Source organism: Haliotis rufescens, unplaced genomic scaffold, assembly GCF_023055435.1.
Source record: "Haliotis rufescens isolate VD_foot unplaced genomic scaffold, xgHalRufe1.0.p SCAF_1, whole genome shotgun sequence".
NCBI lineage: Eukaryota > Metazoa > Mollusca > Gastropoda > Lepetellida > Haliotidae > Haliotis > Haliotis rufescens.
This window is the reverse complement of record NW_025963779.1, coordinates 47,294,550-47,312,020: the sequence shown is the minus strand read 5'-3', so window position 1 is coordinate 47,312,020 and position 17,471 is coordinate 47,294,550. Positions and strand designations below refer to the sequence as shown.

Below are 17,471 nucleotides of genomic sequence, written 5' to 3'. Positions count from 1 at the left end.
GGTGACTATGCCTGTAAGAGACCAACAAGACCAGTTGGTCAAGTTCGCTGATATGGATGGTGCAGGTCATCGTATCCCAAGACGTAGACCGATGCTCGTGATGACAATCACTGGATTGTCTGATCTAGACAACGGAATGCAGCGAAGGCCTTGTCCAAGTTAGCGTATAGAAGTCTGATGCACGCTGAGAGAGAGGTCTATTGATTCCGTGGAAGAATGACGATCTTATGACTGAGGACGATCCGTTGTTCGTCTCTTGTATATAGCAAAAGTTATATCTGGGATAACATCTTCTCAGTAAAGTACATGCTTGTACTTTATGGGGTTGAGTCCCGTCCGGGATTCGAACCACAATGCCAGAGTAAGGGACCTTATCGCCAGCACACAAAGTCAGCGATCTAACCCACTCAGCCACCGAGGCTTCCTGCAGGTAAAGTCGTACTAGCAGACGAATTCTTGATCGGACGATATGTTGATGTATTGATTTATCCATGTGTCGACGAATCGATGTGTATCGTAGAGTGGAGATCTCTCGGTATCGATCTGTAGGAGAGGTGAAACTGTCGATCTTCAGAGGTACGATCTGATGGACTGTCCATCCAATATCAGTGTCTTATCGATAATGGTGAAGTAAGGTGATCTGTCTATCCCTCGGTCATCAATGATCCCTTGAACACTCGGTCGTTACGATCAAGCCTAAGATGACGATCCTGTGAGTGAAGATCCGTCGTCAGTTGGCTATCACTTCCTCGCCGACAATTGTAGTGTTTTCGGTCAGAAGGGTTGTCGCCATTAGAAAGCCGGAGAGGTGTAGCTGTATCCTCCGAGCGCTGTAGAAGTGACATGGTTCCCACTTTTTTTCTTCCGAAAAATTCCCTGACATTTCCAGAGAACTTAGAACTTTTCCAGACTGCATTACACGGCCTCCATTATAACAACTGGGAGTGGTGTTTTAACTTTATTATATAAACAGCTTTAAAATAGACCAATGGAAACGTCTTTTTTTAGATATTTCTGTACAAAAGTGTGTTATGTTTGGTTTAAGGAAAACTAAGTCACCAAGTAATTATCCTCCCCTTAAGGCCATCCATCTGCCACCATTTAAAGAGTTCAAACTACAAATTAACTCCATCAATCATTGCCTAATCAAAACAAGTATTACAATTTTTGAAAATGTACTTCAGGACTAGGATCTCACAACTTTAGAAACATGAACATGAACTAATTAGTAACATTATAATAAAGTAAATACCATCACTACTTTCAGTGCAACATTCATGCACAGCATTTCACAAACTAACCATTCAAATATACATCTGCACTTTCAAAAGGTCACCAGGGAATAGATAATTATAACCACAACTGAAGTCACCCTAAGTTTTTCCAATGATTTATCTAACACTGATACACTTTTCATTAACAAAGAAATTTATAGAATCCTAATTGCATTATTTTGTTTGTTCTTGAACAGTAGAACTTTATGAGATTTGAAATTTTACATTTAAATTGATTTCTGAAATTCAAATGGTAAACTAATACCAAGGCAATGTAATATTTTACTCAAAATATTTTAAATTTAGAATTTAGTTAGCTCTGGAGGTAAGGGGCGCAAATCCCTATCAGCCACATTGACCTTGACCTTGATATAGTAAAATTTGACAAATACCTCTTTTTCAAACGAATAAACTCCATTGCTTAAATTTGAGTGGCTGCCACAACCATTAAATAATAGAGAGTATGAGTTCCAAGAGCAAAAAATCCCTGATAAATCCCTGATAAATCCCTGATTTTGAAGTTTTTAGTGGATTCCCTGATATTTCCCTGACTGGAATTTTTTCCAACACATTTCCAGGTTTTCCAGGTTTTCCAGTGGCAGTGGGAACCATGAGTGATGACCCGAGTAACAAGCGTGTTGGGGGAAGAGGCAACCCTCAGTTGACGGCTTGACTTCCCAAGCTGAGTAAAGGGCCATAGTCCAACACGATGAACTGGCCATTTAAATGCGGGACGACTGTAGAAGCCAGGGAGCGGGCACGTGCACAGGGGCATGGTCCCAACAGAGGCAGAAATCGTAGCAGTCAAACGAGACGGAAAGCGATCCTCCTCTACGGATAGCGATTTAACCACTCTCTCTTCGTGGTAATGGTAAACTTTAGTAGTGAGGCTGTGTATTTAAATTTTATATATATATAAAAGAAATAAAAAATTCTCTGTTCAAGAATAACGTCCGAACACCATAGCGATAGAATTGAGAATGAGGGTGCTGGATATGTCAGGTGATCAGGTCGCTGGGGTCGTGTCGCTTGGGATTTTAGTGGTGCGTGAACCATGATCACAGTGGTGATTGGTGATGTAAGGGATGTGTTTGGGTGAGTGGTGTTTTTGAAGCTGGAAACTTTGTTCCAGGACGTTTCCACACCAAGATCGAAGAATTAGAGGAAATGCATAGTGTGAGATAGGATAAGTTTAAAAATTTACATTTGTGTAGTTTTCATTTGTTTACACCGGATGCTGTCATCAAAGCCATACGGAGAGGTAGAGATAAGATGCCTTTGATGCAAAAATATAAATTGTCATGCACCTCAGTCGCAGATTTAGTAGCAAATAATTATGCAAAACATTATGCAAGGGCCTCAGTCTGTTTTGATTTCAGCGTGTGTTTAAAAACAAGAGAAAAGTCTGGTCACGTGATATGCAAATTAGCCTGTGGCAGTGGTGTTGTGGGAAGTTATGTTGCTTCTGAAAATGATGATTAATTAAAAACTAGATGTACATTTTAGAATATTTGAAATTTATTCAGAAAATGTTTATAAATTAATCTCAGGTAGGTTGTAGTATTTTCATTCACATACTGGATATATCGATTGTTAAATTGTTGACCGGTCATGACCAGCACCAAAAACATGTTTTGACAAAAAGTATTCAAATTAATTTTACAAATGAAAAGCTGACAGAAAAGAAGCAGTAATATATCGTCATTATCACAAAAAAGTAATGGTAAGTAATGTAAGGTGATATTTGAAAATCACAAACACTAAGAGGATGTTCATATTTTATTTTCAACTTTACCTGCTGATTACCAGTACTTCCCTTTTGGAACGATGGGCATCAACGATCATTTTTACTCATCTTTAATGAGGAGTTGCATTCTCACTAATACTTAGATATGTAAGTTGATATGTGTGAGCATACATATCTAAAGGGGTACAATACTGAGAGCGATCGATTTCTGTGTTTGCCAAACCACAAAATTATTTTCTTATAAGCGCCCCCTATTTCCAATTTTGAGAGCACCTTCAGCCCCTTATTATGTCCAATACGGTACCGCTAAGTATAGCATTGTTAGTTATGTGTCCAAAGTCCTTTCTTTAAACTAAATGGGACAATGCTGGTTTCTTAAGTGTTATCAACCTATGAAGATCTGGGTTAGCATGGTTAGAATTGGTCTTCAGCAACCCATGCTTGTCGTAAGAGGCGACTTATGGGATCGGGAATCTTGCTGAGTGCGGCATTAAACAACAAACAAACAAATCTTATGTGTTATCCATCTTGATATAAACATCCTCATAGGTTACCTTGCTGTCATCAGTCTTGATGCTGTCATTATGATTTTCCTTGCTGTTGTCTGCTTCATCATCCTGCATCTCCGCATCAAAAATGTCAGCTGAAATAAATCACTTTACTTTAGAAATCCAACATCCTCTTAACCACAATGTACTGATCTCTAAATTCATCGTTGTCCCGTATTCCTTCTGGTAGCCATCCCTCTTGAAGATATTGTTCTACTTACGGTCCAGGTCGATGAGTTCCGCTGCCTCCTCTGCGCTATCCTCACTGTCTGATGGCTGAAGGTCCACAATGAGAGTGGACAGTCGTTCCTCCACACTCATCTTCATAGCAGCATCAGCCTTCAGTGCCCCCTCGTAACACTCAGCGTCGTGGCAGTGGAACTGACCCCCTCGCTGGAACGCCTTGTCACCCGAGCCTTTGTAGGCCTTGACATATCTTAACAGACCATTGCCATATTCACATCTAAAGGTACAGAAACCTTTCCTGTATTTATGAATGTATGGTCTGAGAAGCCATTGCCATATTTGGGAAAATGATTTCTTACATTCCTAGACATGACTTAAACATATGCTCAGAGGTTCAGTGACAAAACTGTAGGTGTATCAGACAACCCTACCAGTACAGGTGTAACTCTTACAGGTCCAGGTACAGAACCATTGCTAGCAATCACATATATAAAAGAAACCACCACTGCATGTGTTTCAGTAATATGTACAGGATGTATTGTACAGTTGGAATATCATATGTAAGTAAAATATTTCAGGTATCTTTGTATTACAAGTATTTCACAAAAAAGGTTATTTCAGAAAAGTTGATTAGCATGAAAGAGTGCCATCTTACTTTGCCCGGATCCAGGCCCGAGAAGGAGGGTCATCAAAGAACTGCACATGCAGCTGGACTTGTTTTCCTCCTTTGACATGTTTCTTCTGAGTTGGATGATTACACACAAGACTTGGCCACCATGGGTACCCCTCCAACTTGGCCCATACAACAGCACCAAGCTCAAACTCTAGGCAACACAAAAAACATTTGCAAATTAGAACCATACATCTCTGCAGCTGAAATACTTGAGGAATAATTACAATAATAGATGAAACTCTTTACAATTTGAAAAAAACATACACATAAGGCTTCAGAAAGCATGTATATTAGTAAAATGTAAATATGTTTTACAGTTGTATACTTATCCTCCAATACTCCTTAATGCCTCTACTGCTAACACAATGACACAAACAGCACTGTGCAATGGTCCTAAGCTGAAATAAGGTTGTTTTCAACAAGTCTACTTGTCACAACCACCTCGCACAGCTGTCATGTGATCGACAGAAGTGATGTCACGTCTCACCACATTTCTGCTTGTCATCCATAATTATTTTCTGAAGTGATAGTGGAGAGGCAAGTCTGCGATGGTCGGGCTCTTAGACATAGTAACGAGGATAAGCATACAAATGTAAAAAATATATAGATTTAACAACATTCTTTGCTTATCCTGCATCAATCCTTAATGCATCTGTATCGGATGCCTCTGGCATACCTTCAAATGTTATCTTCAATATACATAACCCCTCATAAGAAGTGTGTCAAGGGGACCATATGGCGTGTCCAGCGCCGATCGGTATTGCTAGATAATGCTGTCTACGGAAAGAACACTAGAGTTGAGGATAAGTCCTTGTAAATGAAAACATTAAGGTACAAATGCCTTCAAAGTCTTCAAGTGCCACATCTCTTAGATAATGGCTAGCGAAGACAGTGTCAGAACTCCAAAAACATCCTTCCATGATTGCTCTAATAGAACATTTGCTATGTAGAGCCATGTTTGAGGCAACCGCCCTTATCTCGTGAAGACTGTTTGCTCTCTGCGAATTAAGGTTAGCGATCTCTTATGCCTGAAGGATGACTGCGTACCACACTCAAAACGGACAGGTAATATCGAGTGCATGTAAACTCAAACCCATGCCATTGTGGCCAAAACCAAGAGAAAAAATGTCTTCTTGGTGAGGTTAAAAAAGGATGTTGTGTGGAGGTGCTTGAAGGGAGGCCCACATAACCCATGAAGTACCACATTCAAATACGAAGCAGGGGAATTTGGCCTTCTGATTCGCTATGAGTGTAGGAGGGCCTGTAGTACCGGAACTTTGGTCAACTTAAGATGCACCATGGCAATGGCCTGTGATACCCCAGCCAAATAGCCCTGTCTGGTTTGGATATGGCATCCGCCAGAATGTCCCGACATCCAGGAATATCCAACAGATAAAAGTACCAAAACGTCTGTTGAAGCAGGGAGTGAGAGTGCGTTGTCCCTTGGTTGCACAGCAAACCACCATGCTGATGTCCGTGGAGATTGCGATTTGAGTATTCTGTAGGCACTCCTGCCAATGTGATATTGCCAGAATGAGAGCCTCCAACTCAGGTTGTTGATGTACCTAGTATGTTGTGTGCCGGACCACAGCATGGTCCTGTAGATGTGCTCCCCACCCCTGTTGGGAGGCGACTTCGAACAGGTGTGGCGTTTGGATTACCCCGGATAAGGAGACGCCTCCGAAAACGTTCGACTCAATCGTCCACCAACTGAGGTGAGTCCTTAGGTGAGTGGGTTGAGTAATAAGTTCTCGGAAAGTGGTACCTAACTATGCTAACCCTAATTATCGGAAAGGGGATCCACTGCTGATCCATGAGCTAACTTAGCTGCTAAGGATAGAGATAGGGGTAACCTAACCGAAGGATCGAAGAGGCACGCAGATCCTAAGCCGGCACCTTTGAGCCATTATATAGCGCTATAAGCAGCAACCGGTAAACTGAAATATGGCCTAAAATTATACATCATCCTCTTTCTCACATGGTTATTTTATTAATACCTGGGTCAGTGTCAGTGACATTCCTGTTCCCATTGGTTGTGGGGGTTTTCCTTTTTCCCGAATTTGGTGATCGACGTGGTGACAACACGTCTTTCTTAGGTGTCTCGTTGTTAGGAACCTTGTTTGGCGTTTTTGAGAAGAACGAGAACAGATTTGATTGTTTTACAGACATTTTGGATGGTTAACATCAACATAAAATGTCAACACTCCATGTACGTTTTCTCCCGCGTAATTTAGGAACACACTTCCGGTGACATTTCCAAAAGTTGAAATTATGTCACACAAGAACGAAACATTATTATGCTGTGGAATATTCGTGATAATTATTATCAGTATAAACATTCTCAATGACTCCATTGTTAACACGTATGTAGCGACCAGTAGTGGGATAAACAGTCAACAATTTCGTTAGAAAAACATGTAATGCGATAAAATAACCGGTTAATAAAAAAAACACGGAAATTTAAATACGGAATATGATTAAATTTAAATTGTTGGTGTGAATACACACTGTAATCCAATGTTTTTAAAAGGGAAGCTCTGAAATGAAGGATGTGTTTCTGAATGAATCTGTGGTCAAAATAGTGTCATTACATTACAATAGTTAGAACTCTAATTTGAGAGATTTCTGAAATATGTCTGAAGGTTGCCGTCGATTATATGAACCTGGAATAGTGATTTGCCGGGATTGCAAAAAGTCGGGCCGGGCCGGGCCGGGCCTGGCAAGCGGGTAATACTAAAAATGGATTGCAGAATACTAAAGCGAAACGAGCGTATCTGGGCAAATTGATCTCAAGTGTCCACAAATGTATAGTTTTGCTCAAGTAATTGAGTTCGTGCCAGAATGTATATACAACAATGTCATAAAGTGATAACTACGACTACATGTCGAGAGTCCTTGTACAAGAGCCAATATCTTCATTCTATGTGTATTCTTTGATGAGATGGTTTCTCACTGAACTTAGCACCGTACAGTAGAAGGTAACAACGACTATTTTGTCATCAACACCGTGTGAATGTTGATGAATATGACCCCATGTCGCGCTGGTCATGGATGAATGACTTAATGTTTCGATTTTCGTGAATGGGGATTTTACTGGCGACTTTTGCAGCTGGTGTTTTGCGTGTAAACGCAGTTGGTAATGAGGTTGAAAATGGCAATGCTACTTTATTGTGTGCCCCAAAACTCAACATGATCGTTCTGTGCCCCCCTTTTGACAGTGTTGACATGTTCACCCCCTTATACCGCCACTCATCGAGTACAACACGTGGTGATCTGTCACCTTCAGTCTGAATGGCAATAAGTATTGCCCTGAGAAGACTACTTCACATTGCTGGTGATATTGAGAAGCAACCAGGCCCGACCGTGGAGGAACAACTAATGGGTTTGAAGGATGCACTGTTCAGTAAAATGGAGGAAAACAAGAAAGAAATACGTGCAACAGTGAGAGAAGTTCGAACACAGATGATAGCCTTTGAAAAGAAATACTATTCACTGGAGGTGATGTGTAAGGACACAAATAGTCAAGTGTCTGAATCACGGAGTTTTTTAATAGAAGTTCGTGAAGACAATAGGCAAATAAAATCTGATTTGGAATCCCTTACTTTGAACATTTATTTAACCAATCTACAATTGAAGAAGATAGTGATTTCTTAAACGACGAAGCCGACCCACTAATAATAGAAAGCGAGGAAATCTCCTGCGACATCTCAGATGGACCAATCACTAAAGATGAAACTATTGACAGCATTAATTCTCTCAAAATCTCAAAATCACCTGGTATGGACAATATTCTCCCAGAATACCTGAAATTTGCACTACCTAACATTGTCCCTAATGTTTAGATAATTTTCAATTGTATCTTTGATAGTGGTGTTTTACCTAAAGACTGGGATACAGGTGTTATGATCCCATTACATAAAAAAAGGCTCAAGATTAATCAAAGATAACTATAGAACTATTAGTTTATTGAGTATTTTGTCTAAAATGTTCACAAGTATATTAAATAATAGATTAGTTTTTTGGGCAGATATGTATGACAAAATATCAGAATGTCAATCTGGCTTTAGACGAGGACACTTGACAATTGACAATCTATTTATTTTAAATGCTATTATTCAACGATATTTAGGTATGTCTGGCCGTAAGTTATATGTAGCCTTTATAGATTTTTCAAAGGCGTTTGACTCTGTCCGTCGTTCTTATTTGTGGAAAGTATTTGGAAAGCACAGTGTCAGCACGAAGATTGTTAAAGTCAATTTATGGTAATGTCAAGTCATGTGTCAGAAGTAATAACCTGTTGTCAAACCAATTTCAATGTAATTTAGGCGTTAGACAAGGTTGCGTTTTAAGCCCCTTCTTATTTCAATTATTCATAAATGAAATTGTACACACAATGGAACAGGAGCAGCTATATGGAGTACAGTTACATCCCGATATTATACAAGTTTTATTATTGCTCTTTGCAAATGATTTCATTTTAATTTCAGACACTATTGGGGGACTACAGAAGGAATTATCTATCTTAGATAAGTATTGTGTGGACTGGAGTATGTCAGTTAATATTGAAAAAAACTCACATTGTAGTTTTTCAGAAAGGTGGGCGGCTGAAAAAAAAGTGAAAAATGGTATCTAAATGGACAACTTGTGGAAGTCACACAAGGGTATAAATATTTAGATTTGTTTTTTAGCAGCTGGCTTTCATGGACACAAGCTTTAAGCAAGATAGCAGTTTAAGCTAAAATGGTACTAATCAACCTATTAAAAAGCATTAATTGTTACAACCTTATTCTCCAAAATATCTTTTCAGATTGTTTGACTCCAAGATATCACCTATGTTACTGTATGGGTCAGAACTATGAGCATTCCATAAAATGGAAGAAGTTGAGAAAGTTCATTTATATGCGTGTAAATGGTTCTTGAATGTTAATCAATGTACATCAAGTAGCGCTGTATTAGGTGAATGTGGAAGATTCCCTTTACATAACAATGCAATGATGAGAACTTTTAAATATTGGCTACGTTTTTTGTGTATGCCGGGTACCCGCCTTACCTAATAAGTGTTATGAAATTATGTATTTATACGATAGTCAAGGAAAGAAGAATTGGGTTACTAATATTAGAACAAAGTTATTTTCTCTCGGATTCGGTGATGTTTGGTTATGACAATCACCGGTAATGTACAGGTATTTACTTCGATGTTATTTCAACGTTTGAAAGATAATTTTCAACAAATATGGCATAGAAGTTTATGTAATAGCTCCAAAATGTCCTATTCTCACTTTAAATTAACGTTGAAGTGTGAAGAATATTTGTATTGTGTAACCGTGAGTAAATTCCGGTCATGTATGTCAAGGTTTAGATGCAGTGCACACTGGCTGGAAATAGAAACTGGTAGAAAACTTAACATCCCTCGAGATGAAAGATTTTGCAAACTATGTCCATTTGACGAGTTTCATTTCCTGCTAGTGTGCCCTGCATTTACTCACCTACGCCATCTCTATATTCCTTCAAAATATTATCTACACCCAAATGTCCATAAGTTTAATATTCTTTTATCTGCAACCAACACAAAGCTCATTATTAATATCGCTAAATATCTGTATCACAGTAAAGAACTGACTGACTGACTGACTGATGTAGGAGATTTAATGTGCGCTTTCCGACTGTAGCGTATTTCGTACACGGGCCTGGCCGGACCATTTAGTGTATTCCGAAAAGGGTGAAAGTGGTGTGTGCAACCCAAGAGGGGGCTTATATTGAATTTTTGGAATTTTTAAATTTGGAATAAATGCCGAGGTGGGTGGAGGAGGGAACTAAGGGAGTCGGGTGAGGTGGGTGTTTGTATGTTTATTGGATTTTGGATTGGTAGATTAATGAGTTTTAAGATGCGCTTAATTAGATCTGTTTTGATAAGGAATACGCCTAGGGCCTTGAAGTTTTCTAGTTTATTTTGAGGATTTAGTATTTCATCTAGAGTAGGAGCCTTATTTAGATTGAGGGTGGTTTGTAGTGTGGTTCTGTGTGTTTGATAGTGGGTGCAGTGGATGAGTGCGTGTTCTGTGGTTTCGGGTTGTTTGCAGTTGGGGCAGTTTCCTGTGGTGTGTCTTTTAAGTTTTTTTAGGTGGTTATTTAGGTTCGTGTGTCCTGTTTGGAGTTTTGTAATTAATCTGTCAATTTTTTAGAGGGATGTAGGATTTTAGGTTTGGCTAGTGGTTTTCTGAGTACTTTTTTGATTTGGCTATTTGAGTTTTGATATTGATTATGCCATTTTTTGGTTATTTTTTGTTTGTACACTTTTAATTTCTGATTTTGAGATGGGTAGGTTTAGGCTTATTTCTGGTATTTTGAGAGATAATTTAGCTGCTTTATCGGCGCTTTCGTTGCCGTCAATTCCTACGTGGGCGGGGATCCACAAGAAGGTTATTTGTTTGCCTGCTTTTGTTAGGTCGTTGGAGCTTTTAAGTATTTGGTTTATTAATTTGATCGGTTTTGGGTATTTTTGTTTTGGAGGGCTTGTATTCCACTAAGGGAGTCGGTGAGAATTAGGATTTTATTGTTGTTTTTAGATTGTTGGTTATGCAGGGCTGAGGCCATGCCCATAAGTTCGGCCGTGAATATAGATTGGTTGTTAGGGAGTCGGTAAGATTGTGTGGATATAACTGGTTGTGTGGTATGGACTCCGAAGCCTGTGTGGTTCGAGATCGGGTCTGAAGATCTGTCCGTGTATATGTGACACCAATTTGGCCAATTTTCGTGTATGTATGCAAGTGTGGTGGTTTTAGCTATATTTGGGTCGGTTTGTTTATTTATTTGGTTAACTAGCGTTGTGTCTATATTGGGTATTTTGAGTTTAGGGGTGAAGATATTTGATTTTTTGCAGTTTTGTTTAAGATTTTGAGTTTGGTGTTCATTGAGGTAGTTGGTTATTCTTTGGAATATTGGGGTGAGTAAGGGGTGTTTGCGAGCTAGAGCTTGGTTTCTTGGGCTAATGCTTTGGTTAATTAAGTTTTGGATGAGAGGGTTTGTTTGGGACGCAGCCCAGAAATAAGGCTTAGATGTTCCCTGCGTAGATTTAGTGGCATTTCCCTTGTAAGGGCCTGAAGTGAGGTGTAGGAGGTGCCATGTTGGGTGCGTGTAATTAGTTTAAGGGCTTGGTATTGTATTGAGTCAAGTATTTTAGTTAGAGAGTTGTTTAGGGTATTGGATATGGCACAGCCGTAGTCTAGTTTTGATCTAATTAGTGCTGTATAGAGTGAGAGGAGGGTATCTTTGGAGGCTCCCCAGTTAGAGCCGGTGAGACATCTTAGTGTGTTAAGGTCTTTGCTGCATCTAGTTTTTAGGTTTTGGACGTGAGCCTCCCAGGTGAGGTGTTGATCAAAAATGAGTCCTAAGAATTTGGTTTGTTTTTGGAATTTGATTGTTTGGTTGTTTAGCTGGAGGATTGGGTAGGCAGGTTTCATGTTTTTATGTTTGAATACAACTCCTGTTGTTTTATCTGAGTTAAGGGAGAAGCCCCATTAATCTGCCCATTGTTGTATTTTATTTAGAGATTTTTGGATTAAGTTTTCTGCCATTTTAATGCTTTTAGTGCGGATCCATAGGGCTCCGTCATCCGCGAATTTGGAAGTGTTTAGTTTAGGGGATAAGCCCTCGAATAGATCATTTATCATTATATTGAAGAGGGTTAGGCTGAGGTTGCTGCCCTGGGGAGTGCCATTTTCTAGGGGACACTGGTCCGATAGCGTATTGTCTATACCCACGGTTATTTTGCGATTGTTTAGGAAATCTTGGATGAAGTTTATTATTTGGCCTTTTACTTCCATTTTTTTTAGTTTTTCTATTAGCCCGTGGTGCCATACCATGTCGAAAGCTTTAGAGAAGTCGAGGAATATGCCTATGGTGTATTGCTTGTTTAGTTGTCCTGTTTTTATATCCTGTTCTAGTCGGGCGAGGTTATCGAGAGTTGATCGGCCAGGAGTGAAGCCGCTTTGGTCGGGGTTTATGATGTTGTTTTGGTCTAGGTAGTGCTGTAGCCTATTTTTAGTCATAAGTTCCATTATTTTGCAGAGATTTAAGGTTAGGGAGATGGGCCTATAAGAGTTAGCCTGATCTGCTGGTTTATTTGGTTTAGGTATTGGGATTACTAGAGCTTCCTTCAATGAGGATGGGACCTGTCCGTTTAGGTAGACTAGGTTGTATAGTTTAAGTAAAGTTTGGAGTAGTTTGGTAGGTAAGTGTTTGATTATTTGGTAAGAGGTGAGGTCTAGGCCAGGGGCTGTTCCTTTTTTTCTATTGTTTAGTACGTGATTTAGTTCTTCTATGGTGTAAGGTTGGTTTATTTCTAGGTTGTCTTGTCTGTTTTCTTTGGAGAATTTGGTTTCTTTTTTTAGTTTATCTTGGCATTTCTTACTGAAGTTACTGTTGCTACTAACCTTAGAGAAGTGTTTGGCTAGGTTGTTGGCCTTTTGGGTGGGGTTAGTTGAATTGTTTATATTGGGGCTTTTTTTTGTGCCGTTTGATGCCTCTGATGGCGTGAATTTTGCGCCACACCTTCCCAGCGTAGGTGTGGTGGTTTAGCTCATCACAGAACTTTTTCCAGTTTTAGGTTTTAGCAGTTTTAACTAGGTTTTGGACTTGGTGGTTAAGTTCATGGGCTGTTTTGAGATGAGAGGGGTCTCGTTTAGCTCTGTTGAAAGCTGATTTGCGTTTTAGTCTAGTTAGCTCTATTTCCTCATTCCACCAAGGGACAGTGGGTTTTCCTGGGTTGGATGATTTGAAGGGGATTGCGGATTTGGCTGCGTTGATTATGAAGTTAGTTAGGTTTTGACAGAATGTTTCGGGGTCTTTTGTTTCTAAATCGTTTAGATTATCTTGGTTGCATAATTCTTGGAATTTGTCCCAGTTGGTTTTTTTGTACTGAAATTTAGGTTCCTGTTTAGGGGTTTGATTTGGTTATTTTTAGATTTCCTAGGGTTATATTTATGGGGAAGTGGTCGCTGCCTAGAGGTACTGGGTGGACGTCCCACATCAGACTTTGTGCTAAGTCTGGCGTACATATTGTTAAGTCGTTAGCCGACATGGTGTGGTGGATTTTGGCATATCTAGATGGTTGGTTATTGTTTAATAGTATTAGGTCATTTTTTTCGATCCACTCTGATATTAGTTCTCCATGGTTGTCTAGTTTATCTGCAATGCCCCAGGTAGGATGATGGGCATTGAAGTCTCCTAGGAAGATGGTTGATTTATTTCCTAATTGGTAAAGGATGTCTAATTTTGTATCTTTAATTGGTTTTAGTGTTGAGTGATGTATGTTAATGATTTTTATTTTTTGGTTATTGATGGTGACTTGGATTCCATTAGCTTCTAGATTAGGAGTGTACTTTAACTTTAACAGTAAAGAAGAAAGAACACGTATTTTATCATTGTGACTGTTGCCATAAATATGCGAAATATTTTGTACAAAGGGCCTGTGGCCTGTATAGTACTGAATAAAGAATTCAGAGGTGTGACGTCCTGGGCAGGATGGACAGTGCTTTGCCTACTTTTCTTTCATTAATTAACGTGTTGGGCCTCCCCAATTTAACCTTAACTCATGTTAAACCAGCACAGGATGTTATTCTGGAATTGGACACGTCAAAGGTCTGACACGACGCGTGTTAATAACTGTCAAAGCACTTCCAGCTCTCAAAGTTACTCAAATACAAAGTGTCTTAGTAGTATAGGTAATGATGGTTCTGGACCACTTCCACTGGAGCCGGATTCATATACCTATACTGCTACTACAGCTGGCATTTTTTATGCGTAAATGATTATGCGATTCAACGATAGTCATAAGATTCAGCTAAATTGACTCCAGCTCACCACCACCTGGAGTCTATGATATAAATTTTTATAGGTAATGATGGTTCTGGACCACTTCCACTGGAGCAGGATTCATATACCTATACTGCTACTACAGGGGGGATTTTTTATGCCAAAATGATTATGCGATTCAACGAAAGTCATGAGATTAAGTTAAATTGGCTCTAGCTCACCAATACCTGGGGCCAATCAATGCTTCTATTAGTATAAAAATGATGATGTGATTCACGAAAGTCGTTTTAAAAGAAATATCAATATTAGTTAATAATGAATAAAATTTACTATAGCCCACGAGGATATTGGAAAGGTGTAGGAGCAATAAAAAAATTAGCCACCGCGGCTAAGGTATCTAAAGATGTGGCCAAGGATTGGTTAAAGAAACAAGCGATGTGGCAGATATATTTACCGGCACCGCGTTATATACCGAGGAAGAAGTTTGATATTTTTACAACGAATGAAGTTCATCAGGCTGACCTCTTGTTTCTTCCCCACGATAAGGTAAAACGCAAAACGTATAAATACGCTTTAACAGTAGTGGATGTGGCTAGTCGATACAAAGAGGCTGAGCCATTAACCTCGAAAGATTCAACAGAGGTAGCTAATGCACTGAGTCGCATATATAAACGCGGACCGCTAAAATGGCCTAAGCTATTTCAAGTAGATCCCGGTCGCGAGTTTATGGGATCGATAACAAAACTGTTAACAAAGCACCATGTCGAAATAGTCCATGGTGAAAGAGAGGCCCACCGCAGTCAAGCTATCGTCGAAAGATTTAACCGGACATTAGCGGAACGTTTGTTTGGCTATCAGTATGGGATCGAAATGAAATCCGAGCGATTGAGATCAACTGAATGGGTGACACGATTATCAGCCGTTGTATCAGCGCTGAATAATGAAGTAACGAGATTAATAGGGAAGAAACCATCCGATGCTATTAAAATGAAATCCGTGACTTCCGAATCTTCAGCACCGAGGAGAGGCAAAGAACGAAAACTTCCGGATAGAGTAAGCGTAAAATATTTATATCAGCCCGGTGAACTCGAAGGAGGCCTACGTTGCGCAACCGATCCGATTTGGTCCCTCAAGACATATAACATTAGTCGATTGGTTACGAAAGAAGGAGAGCCTATTCTTTATTATCTTAAAGATGGACCCGGTAGGGCATTTGTACGAGAAGAGTTGTTCATAGTTCCCGACGGTACGGTATTACCACCATAACCATAAGCATTGGTATTTACACCATCATTATCAATCCATCTCTTTGTATCTAAGGGGGATAATGATGTCTTGTTCATTCTTAATCCATATATCCTATGATTGTAACTTCTTAAAGAGTTCATCTCGTGTTTGAACGTTCTACCGTTGAATAATGCTTCTTTATACTGTTCGTGTTTGATATGCTTTTTTACAACATACTTCTTAAAGCCCTTAGCTTTTCTTATCTCTCCATTATCGGACTTCTTTATAGAATACATCTTAGGTCTTAATCCCACATACTCCGCAGTAGGGGTCCCAGCACATTCATCCTTCATCTTACCTAACACCTTTTTATTTACAACGCTGTGCAGTGGATTATCTTTAGGGTAATCGCTCGTGTCGTACATATCTATTTTTTCTGCCATATCTTTATACACATCCTCGGTTTGTATTTCCATCAACAAAGAATCTGTGTCGGTATATAACACCTCGCATCTATCGCCGTATTGCTTCTTAAGTTCGTTGTAATAAAAGTCATACATTAAATGTTTTGACAAGTCGAGAATACTCATACCGACGTACACCGGTCTGTTGAATTTTATATTACTCTTCTGCATATGCAACGCGGCTAAGTCGTTATCGAATATCTTGCTTCTGTTAAAAGCCGGACTGGCTATAAGTTTCCTGAGTCTTTCTTCCTCATTAGATCTGACTAATTTAACATCAACACGCTTCCTTAGATTCTCCATAGTTTTACCAAATACCGAGTTATTCATGAGCTTATATAGATTCTTTTCGAAATCGCTGGTAGCTATCTTTCTTAAATCTGTGTTCAACCTTATATAGGGCTCCATCCAAGGGCTTTGATCAAACTTTAGAACTCTGTGTATTTTCTTAAGTTTCATACCTAACGATAGATACAACTGGAGATTTCTGTAGTGAACTATATATTTTGTTTTATCCATCAAATTTGGTACGAGTTTTTCTACGTTAGCTAACCTACTATTACCCATCAAGGAGCGTTGATATTCCGACATCCAATCTTTATTAACCATTAATCTTTCGGGAGCTAGCGGATAACTGTTATGGTCTTTATGTAACGAACTTGGATATTCCAAGTCAACTTCTAGTATGTACCCTTTATTCTCATCATTCACATTGATATTAATAACATTGATATTATCGATATCATTGACCCATTCAAAACCACCCGTGGGTAAAGGTTGACTCATAGCCCATCCGTACAAATTGTTGGCGTCGAGATATAATATGTGCGTGTCGGGTTTACTAGGATCGTATCCTTCCACTAATTTATTATTAGCCTTAGAATACCTTTTAGCTGCCATCGATATACCACCTCTTAATCCTTTCTCAATAAACAAGTGCATATCGTAATCTGTTAGTAATTTTAGTTCTACGCCGGTCTTCTTCAACAATGCATCCCACGATAGTCCGGGACTGGAATAGTACCATGCCGGATCCAAGCCGTATTGTTTGAAACATGTCTTTCTAAATATCTCGAATATATCGGCGAGTAACAGTACATCGGTTTTTAAGTACAGATCGTGATAATCGCCTAAATTCTTACAACCTAATTTATCCCAGACCGTCAGAGCGTGTTCATAATCGGCATCTGTTATTCCAGATTCTGTTAAGTTACTATAGAATGATTCGAGGGGTGGTAATTCAGTTTCTTCGAATCTAGACCAATCATCCATATATTCGTAAGGATATACACCTTTTCTCAACAACAAATGACGAGTTATCTTATCGGTATATTTATTTGTTATCGCAAAGTCATCGGGATTGTTCGCATTAGCTAAATTGTCCAGGGAAGATAACAGAAACTGTACGGAGTCTATGAATTACCTTGCTTTGTTCTAGATTTCCCATCCTTGTCCCTATAATGTATAGGTTTAGTCAACGAGAACGATATGTATTTTTCCATATTGTTAGGAATGCACGTTAAACCGCCGTTGGTCTTG

At 39.2% G+C, this 17,471-nt stretch overlaps 1 protein-coding gene across 1 annotated transcript in view; it reads right to left on the bottom strand.

The window, feature by feature from the left end:
* The window catches only part of LOC124136458 (DNA mismatch repair protein Msh6-like), a 141,619-nt gene extending 134,817 nt beyond the window's left edge, over positions 1-6,802 (bottom strand). The window contains exons 1-4 of the mRNA XM_046502374.2: positions 6,426-6,802; positions 4,411-4,579; positions 3,791-4,005; positions 3,576-3,664 (exon numbers count right to left, since the gene is read on the bottom strand). Coding sequence (XP_046358330.1) covers positions 3,576-3,664; positions 3,791-4,005; positions 4,411-4,579; positions 6,426-6,597 — 645 coding nt within the window. The 5' untranslated portion in view covers positions 6,598-6,802. The remainder of the gene's footprint in view (positions 1-3,575; positions 3,665-3,790; positions 4,006-4,410; positions 4,580-6,425) is intronic.
* Between the last annotated feature and the right edge of the window lie 10,669 nt (positions 6,803-17,471).